The sequence below is a fragment of the Tetranychus urticae genome, chromosome 1 (assembly GCF_039701765.1).
Source record: "Tetranychus urticae isolate SD_2017Ah chromosome 1, NJAU_TeUrti_SD_1.0, whole genome shotgun sequence".
NCBI lineage: Eukaryota > Metazoa > Arthropoda > Arachnida > Trombidiformes > Tetranychidae > Tetranychus > Tetranychus urticae.
Window position 1 is genome coordinate 27564400 of NC_142958.1, and position 26307 is coordinate 27590706.

General features: G+C 32.9%; 2 protein-coding genes, 2 long non-coding RNA genes and 1 other non-coding gene across 10 annotated transcripts; 2 read left to right on the forward strand and 3 right to left on the reverse strand.

Annotated features, from left to right (window-relative positions):
• The first annotated feature begins 315 nt into the window (after window positions 1-315).
• On the forward strand, window positions 316-5415 carry LOC107364426 (uncharacterized). 5 transcript variants are annotated; one of them, XM_015931764.3, is made up of 5 exons: window positions 316-494; window positions 634-770; window positions 1255-2206; window positions 2297-3840; window positions 3937-5415. In XM_015931764.3, the coding sequence occupies exons 3-5, from the start codon at window positions 1299-1301 to the stop codon at window positions 5124-5126; spliced, it is 3642 nt and encodes a 1213-aa protein (XP_015787250.1). In that variant the 5' UTR covers window positions 316-494; window positions 634-770; window positions 1255-1298; the 3' UTR covers window positions 5127-5415. The 5 variants fall into 5 exon arrangements, with proteins under 5 accessions (XP_015787250.1, XP_025017112.1, XP_015787252.1 ...); XM_025161344.2 differs by having other exon boundaries at window positions 316-420; XM_015931766.3 differs by having other exon boundaries at window positions 316-921.
• On the reverse strand, window positions 5377-21569 carry LOC107364425 (uncharacterized). Of its 2 annotated transcripts, XM_089266794.1 has the most exons (4): window positions 18581-21529; window positions 16084-18314; window positions 14748-14864; window positions 14523-14663 (listed from the first exon to the last, which is right to left on the reverse strand). In XM_089266794.1, exons 1-3 carry the CDS (start codon window positions 20231-20233, stop codon window positions 14753-14755), a joined length of 3996 nt encoding a protein of 1331 aa, XP_089122920.1. In that variant the 5' UTR covers window positions 20234-21529; the 3' UTR covers window positions 14523-14663; window positions 14748-14752. The 2 variants fall into 2 exon arrangements, with proteins under 2 accessions (XP_015787249.2, XP_089122920.1); XM_015931763.3 differs by lacking the exons at window positions 14523-14663; window positions 14748-14864 and adding an exon at window positions 5377-6440 and having other exon boundaries at window positions 18581-21569.
• Window positions 6696-6767, forward strand: TRNAM-CAU (transfer RNA methionine (anticodon CAU)). The gene has a single exon. It is a non-coding gene; the product is annotated as a tRNA-Met (tRNA).
• On the reverse strand, window positions 12294-14223 carry LOC107364427 (uncharacterized). The gene is made up of 4 exons (XR_016198181.1): window positions 13914-14223; window positions 13454-13824; window positions 13253-13348; window positions 12294-13170 (listed from the first exon to the last, which is right to left on the reverse strand). It is a non-coding gene; the product is annotated as an uncharacterized LOC107364427 (long non-coding RNA).
• Window positions 21570-24459: 2890 nt separating the features above from the next.
• Window positions 24460-25654, reverse strand: LOC107364365 (uncharacterized). The gene is made up of 2 exons (XR_001569141.3): window positions 25411-25654; window positions 24460-25051 (listed from the first exon to the last, which is right to left on the reverse strand). It is a non-coding gene; the product is annotated as an uncharacterized LOC107364365 (long non-coding RNA).
• Window positions 25655-26307: the final 653 nt, after the last annotated feature.

The window sequence follows — 26307 nt, forward strand, 5'->3', positions numbered from 1 at the left end:
CTTTATCTTCTTTGTCTGATTTTTTCTCTCTCATTCTTCAGTGTTTCTTGACTCAGGACAAAGAAAGGGAGAGAGTGAGAAAGAACCAGAGACAGATGAAGAATAAAAAGAAAAGAGGAAAGAGCGGGTCAGAGGGAGATGAAAAATTCTCTCTTTTTTTTTCTTCTTCTTTCACCTCTCCTGGCTTCTCTTTCTCTCTCCCTTTCTTTGTCTGACTCTCTCTCTATCTCTTTCTTTGGTCTCTTAAGTCAGACAAAGAAAGGGAGAGAGAAAGAGAGAACAGGAGACAGATGAAAAAGTTTTCTCAGTTTGCTTTGCCATCTCTGTTTGTTAACATTTCTGAACATTAATTAAGCCCTTTTTTTTACCTCTTGTTGACCAAAAGACATAAGAAGGATCAACAGCAACGTTCAGTTTTGGGTAATTATCCTTCATTCAACGTTCACTTTTCACTTTGTGCTTACCCTTTGGTGTTGTCATTAAATGATTTCATGGTAAATCGGCTTAAACTGAATCACATTTTGAATAATCATCTCAAGCCATTTCTAATCATTTCTTTTTATCTATCTATCTATCTCTCACTCTCTGCCCAATCTATCTGGCTCACTCACACTCTCTCTCTTCCTCTCCCAGTCTCCTCAGTATATCTATTTTTCTTATGTGTTGACTTATTGTTCATCTAGTGACTTATTGTTCAACTTTACTTTTTTGTTTCATCACCACCCTCAAATCTAAGAATTTAGAAATTAGGTCAACTATCAATGTCCTAGGTAACTAGTTTAGATTTTGATCTCCATGTGGATTAATCGCTTTTAGGAGCTTTGTTTTTTTCATTCGCCCTTTTTAAATTGTGGTTAGCCAAACCAGTTTTCTCAGATGTTAATATCCTTAAACAGTATCTTATGTTAATCATATATTGCGGTATATCTCTTTCTTTTCTCACTTTTCCTTTTTTTCTTACATTCACATACACACTTCTCCATTGTGGTCATCAACCTCTTCAGTTTTTCCTCTCTTTAATTTCTTCAACTGAGAGCTGATCACTAGGTTAATATAACTTGGTCAAAACTAGTCTCACTTGTTGGTTTTTGCTGTTGCATGCTTTCATCAATTTCCCCTTTCTTTTTCTTTCTTATAATTTAAGTTCCTCTATTCCTATTGTGTTCAACATTTCCCATTACTGCCATACCTTTGATTCCTTATTTTTGTATTTGTTTCTAATTGTTGCTCTCTCTTGATCCATATCTCTACCAGAGTACCGTTAACATTAGATTGGGCCCTACAAAGACTGTGACTCCATGAGACAAATGCCTGAGCCTGGAAAAGGAAAAAGAAATGATACAACTGTTGCGTCCAATGATGGCCTTTACACCATTCAATACACGGAAAGTGAGAGCAACGATGATATATCTGAAGGACACATGAATGATAGTAAAATGATCGTCATGGAGCATCTTTATGTTAACGTTTCTTTGCGTTTGGATGTTTTCTGTAAAGTTAGTGAAGGTGGCCTTTATGAGTGTTTACATTGTCCCGATGTTTGTCCGTCTATTGAAGAGTTTAAAAAGCATTACAAGGAAAAGCATTTGGAAACTTTCTATGATTGTACTAAGTGTGGATTCAGTACTTTATGTCAAGGAACTATGTCCGACCATGTGTCCAGATATCATGACAACGATGCCTCTCTAGTTAAAAGAAAGCTTATCCGTAAAGTATCAGCAGGATCAGATGAATATCAAACTTCAGTTTATGGCTCATTCATAAGCCAATCTAATAAAACAAAGATTCCAGCTATCAACAGTAATAGTTCTCAGGTTGACAAACTGGATAATGTTTCTCCTAAACCTGAAATGGGACGAAGACCCCATGAACGAACAAAGGAAAATGAATTAGACAGTGATATCGACAAAATGGACCATGACGAAAGTGACGGATCAGACTCTGAAGGTAGAACCAATGAGTCTAGGCACGAGTGCAAAGTGTGCTCACAAAAGTTTACTCGATCTGAAAGAGTTCGTGAACATTATGATGCCATTCATTTAAACATGGTTTACATTTGTTGTATTTGTGGGTATACTAACCGTTGGAAAAGATCTGTCATTCAACACTTGAGATCAAAGCATGAGAAAATTCCGCCCTATAAACATCTCATGGTTAAAAAGCGCGTTGATGATCATGAATTGAATAACAAGCAGCCAAATTTTTCGTAAGTTGCAACTTGTTGAATATCTTTTTTTCTTATTTATACCTTAGTGAATTTGTCTTTATGTCTAACCAATCTCGTTTTTTGTTTTAGAAATTTACAATCTCAAAACCAGCGTATCGACGATACGACTCCTAATTTATCTCCATTTCATGATGATGATGAGGAAGAAGAAGAGTTGAGAGGTCGGCAGATGTTGGCCATTGAAGATCGGCATTTTGATAGTGACTTACATGATGATATGGAAGACTTAGAAGCAGATGATTACGATGAAGGCCTTGATGCTGGTTGTGAACATGAGCTTGATCTCTCGCGAAACTCTATGACGCATCAAGAAAAGCACCTATATAAATCAAATCAAGGGCCAGCAGACTTTTCTCTTAATAATCAGAGTCAATCGCCATATGAAACAATTTTGATTTGCAGGATCTGTGGTTACTCTCATAAATGGCCTTTAGTAATGACAAATCATTTCTTGATTGCTCATAAACTTTCTCCTCCGTATGATAAATACATCAAAGAAACCAGAAGTAACAGCTTTAGTCGAATGCTTGACAACTTTCACTCTAAGCCACTAATGCCTTCAAACAACCACAAAGGTGGCTATTTAAAAGAGATTTTGGATCTATCAACTTCTCAATATAATCGCAACAACGAAGCAAATAATTCACATTTTGGTTTTAGCTTAAACTCATTTGCCAAATCTACTCCTTTGGGTTCCGGTCCAAATTTACAGAATTATATCTGTAAGATGTGCGACAAATCATTTGATACTCTTCGTGGACTTAAGGAACATACTGAAGGTATGCACACAGATCTCGTTTGGGCTTGTAAACTTTGCCCATTTACAGATAAATGGCGTCCTCAAGCAATATCGCATTTAAGAAATTCACATAATTGCCAACCTCCTTACAATGATCATCTATCCCGAAGAAATGCCAACTCAGCTTCAAACCATATCAGTCGACCTCAATCATCGGAGGATTCTGGATCTCATCTCGATCTCCCATCTACTAGCAACAGTTTCAGTGAACACTCAAGTTTTGATCTTCCTTCTGGTCTGCGACACTGCAAGGAGCCTAAGATGAACTCTAAAGAATGTTACACCAAACTTGCCAATGATCAATACCAATGTACAAAGTGTAACAAAACTTGTGGTAGTGCTCAAGGAATTACTGAACATTATGAAGCTTTCCATTTGGGTATGCTTTATTACTGTCAACTTTGTGACTTCACAGATGTTTGGCGTTCAATGATGACCAAACATTTAAGGCAAAAACATCAACTTGGAAAACCTTATGACGAATACTTAAAAAGAGTCAAACTTGACCCTAACTCAAAACAAATAACTGACACTACTTTGATGGACAACTTCCGGAGAAGGTCAAATCCTATGAAAAATACTCAACTTTCTCCTGAAGGTCCTCCACTCCCTCATGTTATTTTACCCCATAAGTCACTTGTGCCCCAACCTTCAGCCAGTAGTAACGGAAGTAGTCAGAGTAAAACTCCAAAAAATCTTATCTCCAATGGTAGATCATTAATTGCAACCCCTTCTAATGGGTTGATGCCGACCGGTGGTGGAGTGTGCCTTGAGTCAAAGGTAACTCCTAAATTACAGTCAAGCCATAAACAAGGTAATTGATTTAAATTGATCTGAATAAAAAATTGATCCTGTACTAAAGCATTTTTTAACTCTCATTTTACTCCTTTATTTTCCCCCCTCGTTTCAGATTCTTCGATGGGTAAACAATATATTCATCTTGACAATCAATTGAAATGTAAACTCTGTGGATCAGTATTCACGTCCTTACAAGGTTTCCAAGAGCATTACGAAGCCATACATCTTGATGTTATTTGGACTTGTCGTAAATGTCCTACATCGTTTAGATGGAGACAACAGTTGACTAAGCATTTGAAATTAATCCATGAATGTGAACCACCATTCAATGAATATATGCTGAAAGAGGCAGGAAGCCATAAATTGAAGAAACCTATCCCAGAAAAGTCTCCTCATGGAGCTTATGCTCGTCGTTCCATTTTGCCAAAAGAAAATGAATCTATTGATTATAAACAGTCATCTTTAGAGGATGATGCTGAATCGTCCTTACCTGTTATCAAAGATCAAGACTCAATCAATAACGAATTTAATGAACTAGCGATTCCAGAAGATTTAAGTATGAGTGACAAAGCAAGTTTCTCATCAACTACAACCACTACAACTACCACTAATAATAACTCTACTCCGGTCACAACTCCATCGGCGATGAAAAATTATACATATCTTAATAATCAATTTTTATGTAAATTGTGTTCAGCCAATTTCACAAGTCTCCAGGGTTTCCAAGAGCATCATGAAGCTGTTCATCTTAATATTGTTTTTGTATGTAAATTATGTGGCTTCACCAATCGTTGGAGACCTCAAGTCACCAGTCATTTAAAAAGAAACCACGCGGTTGATCCACCCTATGCCGATTATCTTATCAAACGCCCAGGTAATCGAAACGATGAAACTAAAGACGATGAAGCCAAAATTGACGACATGGAGATTGATGAAATGGATCAATATCTTGACGGTGATCGAGATCTTGATGCAGACCAATATCTTGGTTCAGATCGAGATCTTGATGCTGATCAATATCTAGATGGAGACCGAGATCGCGATGCAGATCAAGAACGCGACGATGAGCAAGATCGAGATGTTGACCAAGATCTTGAACCTGATCAAGATAATGATGATGATCAAGACCGCGATGAAGACCAAGATCTTGATGAAGATCATAATGTTGAAGATAATGTTGATCATAATGATTATGATGGTTCTGCTCAGGATATGATTCATCATAATGGATCAGAACATGATACAGAGACAAGTAATAATGTGATGAAAAATGAGCACGAGTTCAATGTTAACAATCTTTGAATACGTTTTTTTTGGGCTTTTGAAGGGCCAAACCCTCAAATTTTTTTATACAAATTACATCAATCTATGCATTGAAATTATCAGAATTTCCAAGGAATATTTAACGATTTGAAAACAATGTAACCGCCTTTCTATATATATAATTATATTTTTTAGTAGCCTTTTCGACATTCCTTTCCTATTCTCTTTCTCTGTCTATTCCTATTTTCTTTCAATTTCATGATAAAATACAAAAAAAATGAAACATCAGTTGAAAAGTAAATTCTGAAGATATTTTTTTATAAATCAATGATCTTTGTGAAAACTATGTACTTGACTCTTGAATTTGCAGTATTTTTCTGTTGATCTTCTTGATCATCGTCCCCATTGTTTGTCCGATTCAGATCATGCTCGTGGTTTCCCTCAAGAGACGTTTGCTGATTATGGTGGCTATGGTGATTATTGTGACCATTGACCATTGTTCCGTTAATCTGCTTAGCTCTATCCATTTCATCGTTCATTCTGATCTCTGATACCAAGCTTATCTCATTTTTTTCAATGTTTGTTGACTCGTTTGATTGCTGTTGCTCTTGCTCCTCCTCCTGTTGTCGTTGATTATCTTCATTAATCATTTCAAGACTTTGATGTTCTTCTTGCTCTTCCGGAATAGTTGGAAAGCCTAATATTTTGGAGCTACTTGAGAAACTTGATTCCAGTGATTTGTCCAGTATTGAGTCAACCTCATGGCAACCATTTGAAGTACCATTGATACTTAAACTATTATTAATATTACTATTATTACTATTACCATTATCTTTACGATTGAGGCCATTATTGTTGTTAACCAATGGATCAGAAAACAATTCATCGGTCAAGAAATCATCAGACTCTGATTTACATTTCATTTCTCGAGCGATAAACTCTTCCAGTTCTTCCAATTCTTTAATGTCATCCTTTTCATCATCACTTAAATCTAATTTTAAATCGACCATTCGATTGTGCGAATTGGACATTTGTTGGAATTGCTGTTGTTGTTGTTGCGCTTTAAAATTGCCCTGGCCTTGGTTAAGATACTGATTATAATGATTACCATTAGTGGTTGACAAAGATGAAAATGATGATGGAGGAGGTGATGATGAAGAAGCTGTTGACGATGCAGACGATGAAGGTGATGATGATGATGATGCTGATGATGACGAGGAAGGTAAAAGAGACGATGAAGTAGACAATATGTTAACACCGGATGATGTTAACGATGATTTACTTCGGGTAAACTCAGCATTAAATAGATTCCTCTCCGTACATCGGACCAATGATGATTTCCTATTATTGCACCTTTAATCAGAGAAAGAGAAGGAAGAAAAAAATTAAAACCAAGAAAATCAAAATTAGTCACAAATAACATTAACCAGAATAATCATAATTATAACACATGTACATAAGCCTAAAAGGTGTAAGATGAACCAAAGTGACAAAGCAGAGATATAAATTGAAATGAACTCATTAGAAGACACAAATTCAATCAAATTGAACCTAAATCAACAATTAACAAGCCAACATTAAAACAACTGCCAATCCATCTTCAATATCAGCAGAGTGGCGCAGCGGAAGCGTGCTGGGCCCATAACCCAGAGGTCCGTGGATCGAAACCACGCTCTGCTAATAATTACTTTTGCTGCTGATTACAATTAAATTGTGGCCATTGAAGAGCATCAAATCGCCAGTTAAGAAGACAAATGATTCAGGTCAATCTAATCTGAAGTTGCAGCTTCTCTCGTTCAACAGTTTGCTTCTCATCTCTTTTGTATTATATCAAAATTCAACTCCACCATTAACTCTCATGTAAACATGATGATGAAGATGAAAATGATAATGATGATGGCAATGATGCTGATGAACAAGAAAATTTAGCTTCCCATAGTTGCCTCTAATTAATATATTAACAATTTACTCCTTTTTTCAACAGTCAAAGTTAATTGTCTTAATGTTTTTTTGAAACAGACGCTTTTTTTTACCATACAAAACCAGAGCAAAAATACACCAACTTAATAGGAAAGAAATAGTTAACTGAACAGTTCATTTTTATTTTCAACCAGAATAACCGGTAACTTGAAAAAATTCATGATGAGGTCAATGATAATATTCCATTATCTTTCCATTTATTATTATCATTTTCATCTCATAACAATTCAATGTAACAGTTAACCCTCAATGTACTTTTGGGTATAAAACTTGACTAGTTAACTGAAATTAACCATCAACTTAAAACAAGATGAAATTAAAATAATCACGATTTAAGTTCAATTTTTAAATCAATTTTAATTTTTTGCTCTCTCTCAAGATATTACACTTTATAATGTAATAATAAACCTGTAAAATGTATTTCCTTTGGTACAACAATGACTTACATGACTTTGTAAATCAATGTTTATCCGAGTTTTTAAATTGAAAATACTCAATCCATTTTCAATCAATCATAATAAGTTACTTTGAATCAAAAATAAAATTATTTTTACATTTCTAAAAGACTTAATTGTCGACCATTTTCAATTCCTTGAGCCATTAATAGACATGAAAATGGTTGTCTAATAAAGCCTCAGATAAATGGATCGTTGAATCGGTGCAAAAATGCAAATAAAAATGAAATAATCTCAACAAAATTAAAAATTTAGTCTCAACTCTACTATCAAGTCAACCCATTCAAGTGGTCATCCCAGCTGCTATTGTTAAATGTCACTTGAAATTGTTATTTATTTATTTATTACTGATATCAGACACTCAATGGTTTACCAATTTGATCAATATTTAAAAGAGCATCTCAATTGAAATGTGAAAATTGTAGATTCTCACGATTACAGCAGACCAATAGACACACACACAGATTCATACAAATCAAGTTGAATCGATGAATGCGTCTGAAAAAAAGGCAATCATGAAGAAAGGTAAAAAATTGACCTACAATTTGGTGTCAAACACACATTTTCAATAATCTCAAGTGTATAATGAAAAGTACTTTGGTCAAGTAGGAACCATTTTTTGGCTTTACAACTTTACCAACAATAATAGTCAGACAACTCTTTTTTTTCAATAAAACTGTTTACAGCTGCATAAATGTTGGGTAAAAACGCAAGGTAAAAGTTCAATGGAAAAAATGTTTGACATGAAATGTTAACCATTTTGTTCATCTTTTGCTTTCAGCTTGTCAGTTGAATAGCAATCAGTGTTTATTAAATTTCAATCAAGTAATTAAGAGTAACACTGATCTGTAAGTAAACTGGTTGTTGAGCTACAAATGTGTTCACCATTAAACTTATTGATCACTTGATTTTTGTGGTTAAATTATGATTGAAGAAGAAAATTATGGTTTATTAATGTTTCCATGATAATTTATCATGCAACTTTAACCAAGAAAAGGTTGAAAATTGAAGCAAAAAAGTAGCTTTTTTTTGCGCTTTCCAATTAAATGTTCAATTTAAATAATGGTTGACTGTTATTACCCTTAATCGTACAATTGGAAATGATTAATTGATTTAGAGAAAGAAGAAAAAAACAATTGATTTGCTCATTTAACATGACTTGTTGGGTTAAGTTGCTAAGTAAATATCCAATGGAGGAATTGAAAAGGTCACCAGAATAATCAATTACAATCACAATTAACTGGCAACTAATTAATATGTAAATAATGGTAATACTATTAATAAAATGATAATAACATTTTAAGGTAGTAACTTCCCACTCGTAATAACAAGTGTATTTCATTGTTTTTTGCTGGTCTCCCTTTTGGGTTAGAGTTGGTTTATTAGTAGCTTTTTGGGTTCCTTATTTTTTTCTTGTACCAGATGATGATTATTATTAACATGGTTTGAACAAGTTATTACAGATTGAATTGGGATACACAACAATGAAATAATAATAGTAGTTTAGCAATTGAAATTGTTGATGTAAATATAAATGTTAACCAGTTTTTTGTTGTACAGACAAAAAACAATGAAATACAAAAAAGTCGATTCTTTCAATTTTGCTTTGATTTATGAAAACGAGTTTAATTTTTTGATGTTTTTTCTTGTACTCAATCTATCCAAATTCATGATCAATTTGAATTGATGAAATGATCAGATTCAACGGCAACATTGTTATTATCATTCATGATGTTTGTTGAACATGATATAACAATAATAACGTGATATTTCATCAATTTTTTGATGTGAAAATTATTGAAATTTATCCGACTTTTTTTTGATATTCATTTGGCAACTTTGACTATCTCTCTGGTTTTATAACTCAACAGGTAATAAACATCAAGTGAAAATAGCAATTTAAAGTCAAATCAAAATCAACGGAAGCCTCTTTTCATTCACTTTATGTTAATCTTGGTTTTCATGAATTTTGCCAATTGGATTGGATTGAACACACAAACTGGAATCAACCCAAAATCATCAACTAAATCATGAATTATGGTTTGAATTATCTGATAATATGATGAAAATCTGACAATTATGAAGTTGATTAATGAAATCCAAGTTGGAGGTAAAAAAGCAAAGCCAAGTTAAAGATGAAATAAAACATGAAAGTCAGTGAAATAGCAAAATTTTGAGGTTGAAATTTTTTTCATTTTTAAAACAATCAATCACATTTGGTTGATTTATCAGATGATTAACCGTTGATTCAACGACTGATCAAATGAGCAATTCATTCAGAATCATTGACTTATCCATTTATAGCAACAACCTGAGATAAATTCAGTTTATGAATAACCAGGTTTTTAACCCGCAAAATGTGTGCAAATGCACTGTTTACCTTTTCTTTTGCGCTGAAATTAATCTAATTAACTAATACAAGTTGATTAAGATGGTGGTAAAAAAGGTATAATTTGATATTTAAATGTTCACGTTGAATTGTAAATTGTATATTTGTTAACTATTGATGTGAAAAACAGTTGAGACTGACAATTATGTAAATTGCTGCAATTCATGTAATCGAGGTTACATCTTTTCACAGAGTGAATACAATTTTCAAAAGCATAAGATTCAACTTGAATAAATGATTAGATTGGCCGGTAACACAAGAAAAAAGCACAACATCAATTGATTGTTTTGTACATTGACTTGTATTTAAAAAAAAGTATCACCAAATTGGTGTTATAAAGATGGAGATAACTCTTTGATCCACCTTCTTCTGGTCAAAGCTTGTACCAGGAATAGGGTAAAATTGAAACCTAAAATTGAACCAATAAGGTAGAGAAAAAAAACATGACCAGAAAAAAAATATCAATTTGAAGTTGAAAATTCAAGTTACTTTGTTTCTGCACTTTTTTTATACAAAATACAGATTGGGTTACTCTGAGGTAGCTTCCGTGAAGCCATGATTTCAATCAGAACCGGAACCAATTCAGTGATCAACCCTTAGCCCTTGAGCATAGTTACAACTAGTTGATGAGAGGATGAGAGAGAGAGAGAGAATAAGGGATAAAAAAGAGGAAAAAGAAAGAGATGATGATAAATGGAAGATGTTTTAAGGCATTTTCAACAGCAACTACAAGGTTTAACATTGACTGACCGACAGGTTTACAGCAACATTTTTGACCTTACTAAACTATTAACTAAATAGCTTTTAGGGGTTATTTTTGTATCCTAACTAATCACAATTCAACAGAGTCTACACCATCAACTGTCAACTTAATCATTACTGTAATACACAGAGATTAAAGTTTGGATAAGGAAATGGCTATCAAAACCCCAAAAATATGAGTTAAAGGTTGTTTAACTTGATTAACATTGTCAGTTGAAACATTAATATTCAAAAGTTAATCATTGCAAGTAATTTATTGAACGTTTTTTTTTCATTCATTCCCTGTCAGAGTAATGATAATTAAAATTGATATTAAAGGAATCACTTGGAAACACTTTTCATGCCATTTTTGGGTTTACACCAGCTTTGATTTAGATACTTTTTGGGTTCATTTTGGTTTCTTTTCATATTGCAAATTTTTACCGGTTTTAACTGTTAAAATTGAAAATGAAATTTCAACTGCTTTCAATGGTTCAGTTAATTGTCTACTCTGGATGATGTTAATCAATTGAAAGGTAATCTAATTATTGATCTGGTTGTTTCAAATGGTAGACTCGGCTTTTGTCTCAACACGGACATTAGATGTTGATGGTTAATCACAATTTATGTTTACTGTGATCAGGAGGAGGAAAGTGTTTATACTCACAAGCTGACGGCGTGAAAGTAAATTGTTAGAGTAAATCATTGTTAAACTACTTTAATAATCGACTCAATGATTTTTTGATATGCTTTAACGCGCTTCCGATTGCATCGCTTCTTGTTGTTAACTTATTGTTTACTTATAATTTTCATCACTATTATCATTACTATTATCATCATTATCATCATCATCAGCAACACCATTCCAAGCATTTCAAGTTGACATAAGGACAGCAATTGGATTGGGATGAAATTGATCACAATGAGACTTTTAGTAGGTAAACACATTGCAATAGCACAACAATTGAAAAATGAAAAATGAAGAAGCAAAAGACAATTGAGGTAAGTAGTTATGAACAAACTGTGAGATGATCAACAATTCAACTTCAAATTGATCTTAAAATTTCTCATCACAATCATTTAGTATTTACTTAATCATTGAAAAATGCTTCTCTAAATAACCTGGTATGGACCATTTAGTATTACCAAACTGGTAAACAAACAAAGAATGGTTTTCAATTGCATTTCTTCATACTCTAATCATCACCATAATCATTGGCCGTAATCATCATTGTCATCACCATTACAATCCATTAAGGATAATACATAGGAGGAGACAACAATTAACCATGGAGAAAGTAACTATTAACCTAAATTAGATTGATAAACTTCAATGAATTTTATGTCCACAGTGCAATGTTGGCCGAAAGTTGGTCCACATTAATATTCACTTTAATCATCTTTAAATTGTTGCTTTTTTGCTCGCTCTTTCCCGGTTTCAGGTCTACAATCAACATGAGCATATATTTTGTCAGATAAATTGCTTCAAATGATGTCTCAAGTAGCAAATAATCGTTACGATAATTGTTCTACTAGCTAAATTATTATGTTCAGTTGACAGAGTTATAACCGTGAGACGGAGTAAGAGAAAGAGAAAGAGGTTTACTTTTTTATCTTCAATTTCTTTCTCACATCTGAAACTTTTTTTTGGTGGACATCTTTAATGTGATTATAGCTGCAAAATTGCTCCACTAATGATGTTTATAGTTAGTCTTTAGCTTGATTTGAAAGCAAAAAGTAAAGGTAAGTCCGAAAACTGATGTTGATATGAAAAAAAATGATATGCACCAAAATTTTTACCATTTAAATATTTTAAATGATAATGTGCATATTAATTTGATTGTTATCACAGCTATACGACTACTTTTACTTGAGAAGTGTTTTAGGAAGAGAAAGGCTTAGACAGTCAACTGGATCAAATTTAAGGTTGATTGTGCTACACTGAATGTTGACTAATTGAATAAAGCTATTGCTAAGTGAGCTTTACATCAACCGATATTGTGATACATAAGAGGCGAATAAGTTTTGTAGATTATCTGACGTTGGCTTTATGTGTGGCTTTTTATGATTAACAGCTAATATTGCTTGGCGAATATTCCAGTCGACAATTGGAATCACAGTTCAATCAGTCATTTGAATCATAATTTCAGGTAGGCCGTTAATTTGGCAACAAAAGTGAATTCACTTTTAGCCTGATCATCATCAGTGCTATGATCACTGTCATCACTTGATTTCGATGTACATTAATGATACCGGTTAATTGTTTGGGCGTAAATTGAGAGTATCAGGTACATTTTTGTTTAGCTCAAAGATTGCTTGGTTCCTGGATTGAGCACTGCCATTAAGATTATTTGTCTTCTTTTGGAAATTATTTGTGGGTTTAATGATGAATTAATGTAACCTTAATATTGATACCCATTGATGATAAATAGAATAAGAGGCTTCAGATTCATTAAAAGATGAAACAAATGTTTAAAATTGATTGATTCTCGTTTCATTATCTGATTCAATGATTGAACTGTATAGATGGACAAAAATAAAGTCAACATTAATAACTTATCACAAGAAATAAATCTTTAACATGTATATGTGAAACTGACCTCAAGAGAATTAAATTTTTGCACTTCAGATGGATTATGTTGAGTTTGATGAGATCGTATTTAAATTTAATAAAGGAGTAATTACTCATTTTTTTCCTGGAAAGGACAACAAATGAATGACACCAAGACAGGTTAATGATGACTCTGATTATTATTATTATGTAAAACTGGAGTGAAAAAGTAAAACTTGTATGTTTATACCTCATGGTTAATAATTGAGGTTGCTTCAATTTTTGTTACTATGATTAAAACAAAATGAATCATGTCAACAATAGAGACACACAGCAACCGTCTACCTGTCAAGTTATATCAGCCATCAGAACGTAGTAAATGAAACAAATAAAGTGACAAGATAACTGATGCTATGTGTTGTTGCTAGACATGCGGATAATAACAATAATAAAGATCATCATCATAATGAAAGAGTGCCTTGAATGTGAATTCAGAGTTGAAATATCAACAAAATTGAATTAGGATGAGTTCAGCGCAAATTGGAAGACACTGACAAAAAAGAAACCCTTTTATCCTCTTTTCTTCCAGACGAGTGAAAATTATTAAACACCTTATTGAAGCTAGAAAAAGAAAGAAGTGAAAAATTGTTACAATGAGCTCAAATTAAGTGAAAAAAACATGAACATTAACCAAAATCAGGTAAGTATACCTTCAAATAATAGAGATGAGAAGAGCCAAAAATTGTAATAATGGTGTATCACTCCAATAAAAGACTGGATATCATCGGGATTGTTATAAAATCTTGGTTACCCTTTTATGGTTAATCTTTTTCAACCATCACTAGGAAACTGTAAGACAGACTTTTTCACAGGAGTTGAGGATATAATTAGTAATTATCTGATTAAAGATGATAACAAACAGAAAAGGCCAGACCAAAGGATATTTATTCACATACATAAAGATTTTTCTAGACTTCCAGTGACAACAGCAAACAAAAGGTAGCAAACTTGAATGATTAATAAGTTGAACTGCTCTTCTTTAACCGTCTTTTGTTTAACGTCAATTAATTTGGCGGTTTAAAATGGTGGAAGAGGGAAATTTGAAAAGATAAGATAGATGAAAATTGACCTCAAGTTAATTAGAAGAAAACAATCTTGATTAGATTGCTCTTCTCTACTGTGTTAATTAAACTTCCATGTATCTAAATCAATGAGAATCATTTGTTTTTATCCATAAAAAATACAATGAAAAAAAAGAACAAGAAAAACATGATCTTCATAAGATAAGAAATGAAATTTTCATTTGAAATTGATGATGGTAATGATGAAAAGGATGGAGGTAAAGAAAGGTCAAGTCCTTTGAAATAACAATTTGATAATCACTATTAACTGAGAATCAACCAGGCACAGGTTAGACCAATTCGATTAATGGTTGATTCTTGAATTGTTTGTTATGATGCCTGCAGGGAAAGGGGTTGGTTAATGTACAAAATTGGGTTAATTCAAATGAACCTTAATCATGATTTGATTCAACAAATACTAACCAGATTTAACATTTTTGTTTTTCTTGAAACAGTTGAACAGATAAACCAACAGATATAATTACAAGGAAACAATAATTTCCATAAAACACATTACATTCAATGATTTTAAACTGGACTCTGTGAATAGCCAAACATAATGTTAATATTTGAAGACCATAAACCTTAATTGTTATTGTATGAAAAAAAGGCAATTTAATAAACTGTTATTTACAAGATAATATTGTCATAATTGATGTCATGAGAAATGTAAGCAAGTTTTAAATTAAGAGGTGAAACATGAAACTAATGATACTAATGCTATGCTAATATAAATAATTGTAACTTAATTTAGTTCATTGTCCACTCAGTATATGAAGGCTTTATATTTTTGCAAGTAAACATGATTAGTCTATTGTAGTCGCTAATCATTTTTGGGTAATATGATAATCAAGTAATAACGATATTTAGAAAGTGATGTTAACATGGTAATTCAGGGAACCACATAATGAATGGTCGGTAGTGATTGTCAAAAAGTGGTCAGTTAATTGTTTCCTAAACCACTTAACAATGACAATTGCTTCAGGCTTTTACAATTTACTGCTAAAAATGTGGATAAATTGTAAATACTGTAAATTAACATGCAAAAAAGGTTTAAGAGAAAGTATCACAATTAGAATGGCAACTTTCGCTGTTTGCTACCAATTTATATTTCTATTCATTAGCAATCAGTTAATTTAGTTCATCTTTTTTTTCTGCAACTGTTGTGGACGATGGTAAATGTTATATTTAAATGGGATGATAATTTCAATCTGGTTCAACATGTTGATTTGTTCACTTGTTGAATTCATTTCTCACCATCATCAACAGACCGAAGTTGATTAGAGTTGAAGTGTGTGTGTGTGTGTTTCTGTATGTGTGAGTTTTCATGTTGAAATTTGTACTGAACAGGGAAACAAAAAGTCTCATCCAAAAGTACAACAATTTTCAACAGTATATTTATAATGATAATAAGAGTAACATGAGCAATCACAAAACCGGTTAACTAACAAAGTTATGCATACAAACAATCACCCAACTAAAACAATATCAAGTCAACCAAGTTGCTTAATAGGAAGACACAAGTAGACAAGAGACCTTTCCGGGCTAAATAAAGTATGTCGATTGTGTTGACAGGCTTTAGTGTCCAAATTAAATGTCAATTGGACCATTATCGACACTCATGATTGATGAGTGATTCAATTTGTTGCCTATTTTGGTTTTTTGTTTATAGATGAATGTTGACAAATTGAAAATTTTAAGATTTTTCTGGTTAAAAGCTCATTTGTATGAAGGTGAAAATAAATAATGATTGACTTACGAGTTGTTTGCTGGTTTTGCTTGACCATTGGTTTGGTGATTATTGTAATTATAAAAGTGATTGTTGTTGATTGTGCTTCCATTATGATGATGATAATTGTTGTGGTTAGTGTTGGAAGGGAGAAAAGATAAAGATGATGGCGACTCGACTTTTTTGGCAGATTCATTTTTATTGATGGAGGATGTGAAAATTAATGAATGGTCTTTTGATTTAACCTTTGATCGTCCAAATGAATCAACACCTCCTCCTACTCGACGACCATTATCTTGACCATTTGATGGGGAAGACGATAATGATATTGAGCTTACACTGTAAGCTAATGATCTCATATTCTCAATGCTTTTTGATCGCCTGATAATTGAACCATTTTTGCTTGACCCATTCATGTAAGTTGACTGTTGATGATGGTTATTGGTATGATTATTATGGTTAGAGTGATGATTATGATGATGGTTACCTTTACCATTCAAGCCTGTACCATTATTTAAACTTCCGATATAACCATTACAATTGTTATGATGTGATCGTGGTAAACTGTTTAAACCAGTGGTTATATTGGATGGTTTGGTGTTGCTAGTTATTGGCCGTGGAATCAGACTTGGTTTAAAGTCAAAGTCAGAGAAGGACGAAAGATTTAGAGTTGATTTGCTTTTTCGACTCAACATTCCAGCTGATCGAGAAGTAATACGATTGGGTAATTCAACCATTTTAGGGATCAATGAGTTTACAGATTGTCCTGTAGTGGAGGCTCGAGTACTGGATTTGCTGCAACGGGTCAATCTGCCTGGGGATGACCTTGGGTCACTGGAGCATGGAGAAGAGGATGACGTAGATGATGAGGTTGAATAGGGTGAAATCATGGATGAAGAGGGTGACGATGGTGGAGATGTTGATACCAGTGAAGATGAAGACGGAGATGAATCATTGCTTGAGTTGCTACAAATGCTTGAATGTCGGCTAACATGACCATTTCGATCTCCATTCATTCTATGGTGATGATCGGCGTACGTTTCATCTGGAGATAATATAGACTTTGATTCACCGGGATTAAGCTCGTAAGAATTAATGGCTTTTCTCTCAGATGATCCAGACAGGGATGATAAAGATGGGATCGTTTTATCTTCTTCACCATCGGTTATTGATACATCAGAGGTTACTGGAAGAGTGGAAGAAGATGAAGAGGAAGCAGATGAGGAAGATGGTGAAAGGGGAGAATGTCCGTTGACTGGTGACTTAGGCAAATTGGTTTCTTCTTCATCTTCCTCATGCACGGAGTAGCTTTGCTGTTGCTCTATATTCAATTGTTTAACTGTTACTGGCTCTTCAATTGATGGTATCAGTGTTAAATCTTCATCCAGTTTCATGTTTTCAACAATTGATAGAATCTCTTGAGCGTCCAATGTAACGGAATCAGCTGCTGCTATTGCTGCATCAGCTGCTGACATTATAAAATTTTCGTCCACTTTTGAAGAGGTTTTTTGACCACCATTTACATCATCGTATTCAAGACTGCTTTCACCTTCTTCCCTTATGATTGGAAAGGTATTGCTAAAGCTTTTTGGTGGCTCAACGATTGGCTCACAGAAGGGTGTTGAATTGCTATTATTGCCTTCATATGTTAATGAGATGCTTTGAATGTCATCATAATCATCCAAGTTAACCTCATACCGTGAAGGTGAAAGGGGAGGAAGTGAAGGTATCGGTGGTGATGGAGCTTGGTGAGTTGGCGGTCCAAGAATTGAGCATGGAAATGAAGATTGATTTGCTGACAATAAATTACTATTTATTGTTGTTGTGGCTGTTGATGTATCAGTTGATGATGATCGGTTTGATCGTGGTTCATTCTTTTCATGTATAAGATTATCCAATGAAAAACCGGATTTAGCTTCAGCAATAAGCTCTTCTAAAGACCCTTTTTCATCAAATTCACGACGAAGTTTCTCAAAAGGATCAAGAACTTTACCCAAATCATGATTTAAGGATGATGAAAAGGATGAATTGTAAAGGTTTCCAGATGTGTTGGAGGTAATGACAGTGGATGATGGAGATGGTGATGAAGATGAAGGTACTGATGTTACATTGTTGGATCCGGTTACAGGGAGTCTGAAACTGTTATTTATTGAACCATTGGAAGATGAATCACTTGATGGGCACGAATTACCAGTAAAGGAGAATCTTTCAATGATAGTTGATACTGAGCTTCCAGTATCATCAGAATCCGATTCGATACCCTTTTCAACCAAACAAGATTATGGTAACAAGAAAAAGATGACAAGAAGAACAAGATCAACTTATGTTACTTTAACAAGGCAAACATTTGTATATCAGATTACAAATACAACGCAAATAGACAACTATTTTTTTCAACATGCTTAAGCATTAATTTCATGATGGATGATTATCATGTTAATTGAAAAGTTTTAAAAAAATCTAATAACGCGCTAATGAAAACAGCTGATAAATTGAAAACATATGTAAAATATAAAATTAAACTTACCAAATTTACTTTGGGTGAGACTGTGTCCATGTAAAGCTCTGGTGGTGCTGGTAAAAGTGCATCGTAAATATTTCTAGATTTATCAAATAAACTAGATTTGTCTCTACTATTCTTGGTGTCCGTTGTTTTGATCCCTTGGATAATCATTTCACTAGTACCGTTCAAGTAAGGTGTTCCCATTGTGGTAGAGTCAAAAGATAAATCTTGTGAATCACTAAAGTCTACATCGTTAATCTTTAATTGGTTGTTAGCTGGCAATTTAACATTCTCTTTTGGTGTTTGCATGGATTTTACTGTCATACCTAGATCCGGTTCTAATCCCTTATGGCTACAATCAACAATCACGGAAGAAGTGCCATTTGAGTTGACCAAAGAAACAATTTGATGAGAGTCAACGGAAACACCAGAGTAACCAGTATTGGTTTGTATAACAGTATCACCAGAAGATCCACTGCTGCCATTAATACTAACAGTCTGAAGATCAGATGGCGGTCGATTACTGGTCACAGATTTACCAGTTGTATCCTTGGCTCGTCTCGGAGGTAGTGGTGGTGGTTGAGAAGGCCTTTTACGTGCAGGAGGTTTAATTGGTGAGCGAAAACTATTGCCACTGGTTAGCGAAGTAGTTGAATTTCTTGGTGGTACTGGAGGCGGTTGTCGGCGGGTTCGCATTGGTGGTGTGAGTGCATTTTCAGAGTCGACTCTTCGTAAGGTTGCTTTATGGTAGTCAACCTCTCCAGTTTGCGGTGTTGTGGTTAACGCTGTACCATCCACTGTTGACTGTAACGGAGCTGTTGTTTCAGCAACAGAAACGGTTTCTTGTCGCTTAACTAACATTTTGAAGCAAATTGGAGCATCTCCAAGAGCAGCTACACACTCTTTTCGCGTCATTGTGTTTACTGGTTCACCGGCAATGTCTAAAATTTCATCACCTTCACAGAGTCTACCTAAAACAGAGCCAGATATTCGGGATGCTGGTGAATCAGGATTAATGTTTTGAATGTAAAGATTTTCAATTGTCTCATCCAGATTAGCACCTCCATCAAATTTGAGTGTCATCCCTAAACGTTCACCGGGAAGCCTGTAAACAGTCACCTGTTCAACAAGTGTTTTCGTCTTGAGATAACGATTAACAATGTTTTTCTCGAGTAAAGTGGTACTCAGCTGTTTATTATCATTATTATTGTTATTATTGCCATTATTATCATTGTGACTATTGACATGATTGTCGTTTGTGGTGATGACAATATTATTATTGTTGATTATGTTACCTGTGTCACGGCCATTTGTTTGCCTATTTTGATTTTGATTTCCAACCTCCAAGACAGTTACAAAGGGCTCTATTGTTGATCCAATGTCTGTTGTTTGTTTCACTGATGGTGTTATTGATGTTGACATAATCATTGACGATGGATTATTTTCACATTCAATAAAAGGAAATTTCTGTTGACGGCTCTTTTTCAGGTTTTCATCAACCTCAACCACGGTTACAAATTCACTTGATGAAGAGCTAAACGATGAGGACGAGGCTGTAGATGAAGATGAAGATATTTCATTGGTGCCCTTAAACTTGGACAAACTACAAGTACGCTTTAAGGTTGACTGAGATACTATCGACGAGCCATAAGGTTCACCATAAGCAAGTGAATCCATTCTGAACAAATTGGAGGACAAGAAGCAAAAAAATGATGAAGACGCTGATGATTAGGATGATGGCGGTGATAGAGAACAAGATGCTTCTACTCAAGCGTTACTCAAGTTTCACTTGTGCACGTTTGTTTTTGTTCACCTTTTTTTGTTGGATGGGGAAAGATGAAAAAAAAGTAGAGATGATGGTTAAATCATTTGAATCCAACCAAGACACTCAATTTGTTGCTGTTGTTTTTGTTGTCATTCAGCTTTCCAGCCAGTCATCCTAATTATTAATCTGTTAAATTGAGATTATAATCACGTTGTTTTCCCAACAATAACAGACGATAACACGTTAACAACGAACACCGATCAACATGTTATTAAACTCGAAAAAGGTTTTCATCAAAAATCAGGATTCAACCATTCACGAGTAAACCAAAACATTTGCTGATTGATGCAGACTGAAACGTACTTTTCACCAAATTTTCGCTATCACTGGTGATTGTAACATTCAATTATTGCTCTTGTCGATGCATGATTAACGCAAATGAAACGTGATTACGATGACATTGATTGAAAAGATGCAAAATGTGCGGATAAGTTTGGTTAAGATGGTATTCCTTTCCTTTCACAATAACAATCACAACACTTACAATCAGCTAATTATGTGTGTATGTGTTGAAAAGTGTTATTTATGATCTTAAAATAACAATATTTAAATGGAAAAATATTGGTTAATTGTTGGTATGATGTATTAATCAATCCTGAATGTATCAAGAAAACTAAAAGCAAAACTGATTTGGATCGGATTGGAAATTATGGAAATCAATAACAATTTATTGTCAATGATTTTTGATGTGACGGGCAATCCATAAAATGTCCAATATCAAGTCCTTAAACTGGTGCTAAATGATTGTTGAAAGAAAATCCAGTTTTAATCCATTAACCAGAGAATCTTAGATAATCCAAGTGATTAGCAACAATTAAAGTCCACAATAACACAGATGAATGTCCCATTTGTAGTAAAAGTTGGAGTTGACTGAAATAGGATTCAGTTGATGTTGACAATCAAATTTAATGGCAAAATTTGAACAAAGATGTCCAATAACAAAGGTTATTACAAATGGTTTTCAATTTTCCAATGATGATAAAGATGAACAATAACAAAGAAACAAATGATGGTAAAACGTAGGCCCGAAGAGAAGGCCTTTATTTAAGGCAACAAGTGTATGTATTTACCTTACACTGAGGAACCCCCAAAAAAAGGAAGAAAAAATATCATTAAGTCTACTTTGAAAGTTGTGTGTTAAACCATGTCTGATGTTGATGGTTGAAGGAATGTAACTAAGCTGGAGAGTGTAAACTTTAATGTCCGCCGGAGAGTCAAGTGAGTTTAAAGAGAGGAAAAGAAAAAGGTAGGAAGAAAGAGAAGATAAGAGAAGGATAAATAAATAGAAGAAGAAAAAGAGAATGGAAGAGAAACTGAAGGAGGGTCAAAACAAGATGAAGAAAGAGAAGAAGAGAGAGAGAGAGAGAAGTAGAAGATGAAAAAGATGAAAAAGTAAGTGGTTTTCGGGTTGATTAGTTAATATCCAAGAATCAATTCTTCCGCTGTCGTAGATTTGAGTGTTATTTGGAGGTCACAGGTAGACTGGTCTTTCTTCATCACCATCATCTTCATCTTCATCTTCTCTCTCTTCTTGATCAACTTTGATGCCTACCAGTTTTGCCTTTCCTTACCTTTCCTTACCTTTCTTACCCACCATTCAACTCGCATGTTTAGTTACATAAAAGCCGAAATATCGTAACAAAAATTTAACTTCATTGCGAGCAACTTTTCCTCTTCAACTGTAAAACTCCTCCTCACGATTTTTTACCCCCATCATCATCATCATCATCTTTACCTTTTGCCTTCTCTTCCGATTCCCTTTGCCCTTCTCATCTTCATAAGGTTTTTCATTTTCTTCATTTCTCTTCATCTTAACAGGTTAATATTGAAGCAGCCTAGAGAAGTAAAACATTGAGAAATGGAAGAAAGATTCTTAATCTTCATCTTTACCAAATTCTTGGTTCCTTTTTTACCTTCATCATCTTTTCACCATTTAATACGCACGATTATCCTTCATCATTACGATCATCTTTAACCATTGTATGGCTAAAACTATGTCTATCAGTCTTGGTATCAATCATTTAACAGCATCTTTCACTGATTGTTTTTAACTTAATTATGCTTTAATTTACATCTTTAAATGTAAAATAATTGATTGGTTTTTTGGCCAACTCCAGACAATGATTCAAGATTGAAAATGCAAGATTTGGGTTCACTTGGAATCCAGTGATATTACAAGTGTAAAAATAGTCTAACACTTGCTACAATTAACTTTCACCTTTAATTATTCAATATATAACAAGCTTACCAGTTGAACTACAATTGAAAATAGTCTCAAGTATTACTGTTACTGAATCTTATAATCTCACTCAGGCAAATCAAATCAATTTAAATCATCTTTTCTTGTTCATGTTAAAGGCTGTTGTTGCGCTAGATGGTGATGATGATGGCTCAAAAATGGTATTTAATTGAATGGTAACAAGTTAAACACGCAACAATTGAAAGTCAATTGTACACAGTTAATCACATCAATTGTAAAAGCACCATAAAAGAGTTAAAAAAAAGTGATTCCCAGTTAATCAGAAGCAACTCCAAGAGCAACATCAATAATCAATAAACAGTTGGTAAGCAGATGATTTACAATAACATTTGATTCCAGGTTAATCAACAATTAACATGTTAACAGTTGCAGCATTTATTGAGCAAGAAAAAGTGATTGTTATAACAGTTAAATCTATCAAACTCAATCAACTAATTCAATCAATAACTCAAGTTGAAGTTAATTTCAATATATGAAAAAAAAGATGATAAAATGAAACGTAAAAAAAGCTCAATGAAAGCTGAAAATTTTTAAATAACTTGATATTGATTGAAAGCCTGAAAACAAATTGTGCAAAGTTGATGTTGAATGAACAAAATTAATTTATTAATATCCAGTTTAATGTCGTTTTTTCAACCCAAAATGTTAATAATCTACTTTTAATGATTACCATTTAAGACAAAATTTAACTTTCAATTTTGCATCTTTTTTTAATGTTAATTTTCTCGCCTTGATTGCAGAGTTGATACAACAATTTGACTTTCAATTATTTTCGGCAAACATTTTTTCTTAATAATAATCAAGCCTAACACCTGAACATTAATGGTTAAAAGTGAATCAATTGAAGCTATTAAATGACCAATTGAAAAGAGCATTAAACATTGGTTTAGAGGAACAATTGTAAGTAATGAATATTCATAGTTTAGTCTGTTTAAGAGTTGTCCTCAATTCAATTTAAATTGTTACTCAATTTAAACTCTATTATCTATCTGATCATGGTTTCATTGATGTATATCATAATAATGGTTAGTTGATGAAGATGATCACAAAATAAGGATCACGATGATATTAAGCGATATGATTTACTGATATCAATGCGATGGCCTGCCAGTTGGCCTTTGTTTTACCTTTATTTTTGCCTTTTATGTTTGTATTACAAATTACAATTTAACTATTAATACTGATTATTGGAAAGATTAACTGAATCATTTGGATGGTAGTTAATGTTGATTGGATTTGCTTTACAGTATTCAGTGAAACATGTGTTTTACTTGTTGCCAGCATTTTGTTACAATATAATCTGTTCATCTTGACTTTACTTTACAATTATAATTATTATTTTTGTATCTTTATTTAACTAATCATTATGATTATGATTTAGAAGGTAAATTGTTGAAATAATGATCCAATTGATTTGATTATGAACCAAGTGAATTGATAATTGTTATGATATGTAATTCATGAAATGGTTGGGACAGTCAACAACAAAGCCAAATTGTTTTAGTCTAAAAATACACATCAAACTAAATCCATAATTGTAGATTGAACAAGCTGATCAAATGGTTTAATGGTTTAAATCGGTTGTTTGTATTGGTAAAATGCTGTAATTTAAAATGGGAATCAAGAGACAATAATCATAATTAGAATTGTTTTGATTTAGTTTGCCAACAAATATTCATTTCGGCCAATCGGTTTTAATTTGTTTGAAAAGCTCAATTGAAAGTGAAGTTGAACTTGTTCACTTGTTGCTGCTATTGAGTTTACGTCTTTGCGATTATTACACTTGAATTGATTTGATTTTCATTTTTTGATTAACAATTATGCAAAGTGTCAAAGTTTAATTAAATTGAAATGTGAGAAAGAAAAATGAATGGAAATAATGTTTGACAATTGCAGGTTAATCCAGTTACACCAGCAACTTCATTAAATTAATTGTAAAATCTTTCTGAATTGAAGGAAAAATTGAATTAAAAAAATGAAAAATTTAAAAACTCAATCAAAACGACGATGGATTAATAAAGACACCAATCTGAGTTATCATTTGGGATACAGAAGATTTGATTCCATTGATTGTAATTTAACTTGATTTATAATGGTTATCAATAATTATACTGCATTCAATCCAATTTTAATTAATTTTGCCTCCTCGTTGAGATGAAATCGTTTGTCAAATCCAAAACAAAACAAAAATCAATCCAAATTCCACTCAGAATGGCCATCATTTACAGATAAATTGATTAACAAGAATTAATTGGTAAACATATTGATTCGTGATTTCAGTAAATTGGTTGCCCAACGACCATTTCCATTGATTATTGCTGTTGATTCTTGAAATCAAAACCTTTTCAACTTTGATCCTCTAATCGTCCTGATTTATGCGTTAACTGTAAGGTTCCCAGATTTCCTGAAACTGTTAAAATTAGGAGAAAAAAAAGATGTGATTACTTTATTAGTTCATTGACAGAGCACAATTCATCTATTATTATATACTTGAGAGCAGTAATTAATTGCTTAATAACAATATTTATTTACCTTAATTTTCTGGTTCAAATTATGTTGACTAAATAATAAAATAACAAACCCAAATCCTTTTTCTATATTTGACTTGCTATTTCTGATCAACAAGTGTACTTAAAATTTTCAGCTTTTTTTGTCATTCCCTTACCTCTTTCTCAGTCAACTTTTTTCATTTTAGAGTAATTATTTCAATTAAACAATCATTTTAATCAATTATGTATAAATCAATTTGACTAAAATACAGTAACTTACCTTTAAATGATGATTAAACGATTAGATGTGGACTGTGATAGTTACCATTGAGATTTATACTTTGTAATGATAGAGTTGGAGAGTTAGGTTGATCGAGATGACGATTGATTAGCTGCTGCTGCTGCTGCTGCTAGTGGTTATCACAATGTTGCCAAAAAGGATTGGTCAACGTTCAAAATAAGTTAATCAACAAATATTGACCTCAATTTCAATTCAATGCATTGGCCATTTTGTTGAAATGACTGAAATAAAATGATCAATTGTAAAGATTGCAAACCAAAAGATATGTAAATCATATGATTTAAAGCGGGATTCATTTTCGGTTATAACCTAACGCGCTGAATTTAAAAATAATTTTAATATTTATTTAATATTCAATTTTTATTTGATTTATCATTTTAATTTCAGTCAAATTGCAAGGTTTCACTATAAATGTATACATTTATTGTATTGATTCAATTAAATCAAACCCAAAATTGGCATTATTAATATTTGCTTCACAACATTATTTCAATTCACTGGTTATTTGTATTACTCTTTGAGCTGCCAATTTGTTTGATAGTGAATATTATACTGATTGAATTTTAATTAGTAACAAGGTAAGTATCAGGTTTTTGTGTTAACAATTGAATCTCAATAATGTTACATTAACAATCAATAAATAATGGCACTCAATAATGAAATAAAATTAGCATGAGTTGGAAAAGGTTCATTTCAATTGTACGCCTAATGTGTATTTAACTCAAGGAGACGCTACAATAATTAACAGATCACGTAAATATATAATTTCTTGCATTTCATATTTCTATTGATTTTATCCAATTCCAATTGACTGATTAATGAATAGTGAAATTGTTATCATTGATTGCTGTTGAACGGCCAATAGTAATGTTAACT

Coding starts and splice junctions, on each gene's coding strand:
- LOC107364426 (XM_015931766.3), top strand. CDS start 1,299: ATGAGACAAATGCCTGAGCCTGGAAAAGGAAAAAGAAATGATACAACT. Junction 2,207..2,296: donor AACAAGCAGCCAAATTTTTC/GTAAGTTGCAAC, acceptor TTTTTGTTTTAG/AAATTTACAATCTCAAAACC. Junction 3,841..3,936: donor ACAGTCAAGCCATAAACAAG/GTAATTGATTTA, acceptor CCCTCGTTTCAG/ATTCTTCGATGGGTAAACAA.
- LOC107364425 (XM_015931763.3), bottom strand. CDS start 20,233: ATGGATTCACTTGCTTATGGTGAACCTTATGGCTCGTCGATAGTATCT. Junction 18,315..18,580: donor TCTCACCCAAAGTAAATTTG/GTAAGTTTAATT, acceptor TTGGTTGAAAAG/GGTATCGAATCGGATTCTGA. Junction 6,441..16,083: donor GCAAAACCAGCAAACAACTC/GTAAGTCAATCA, acceptor CTCTGATTAAAG/GTGCAATAATAGGAAATCAT.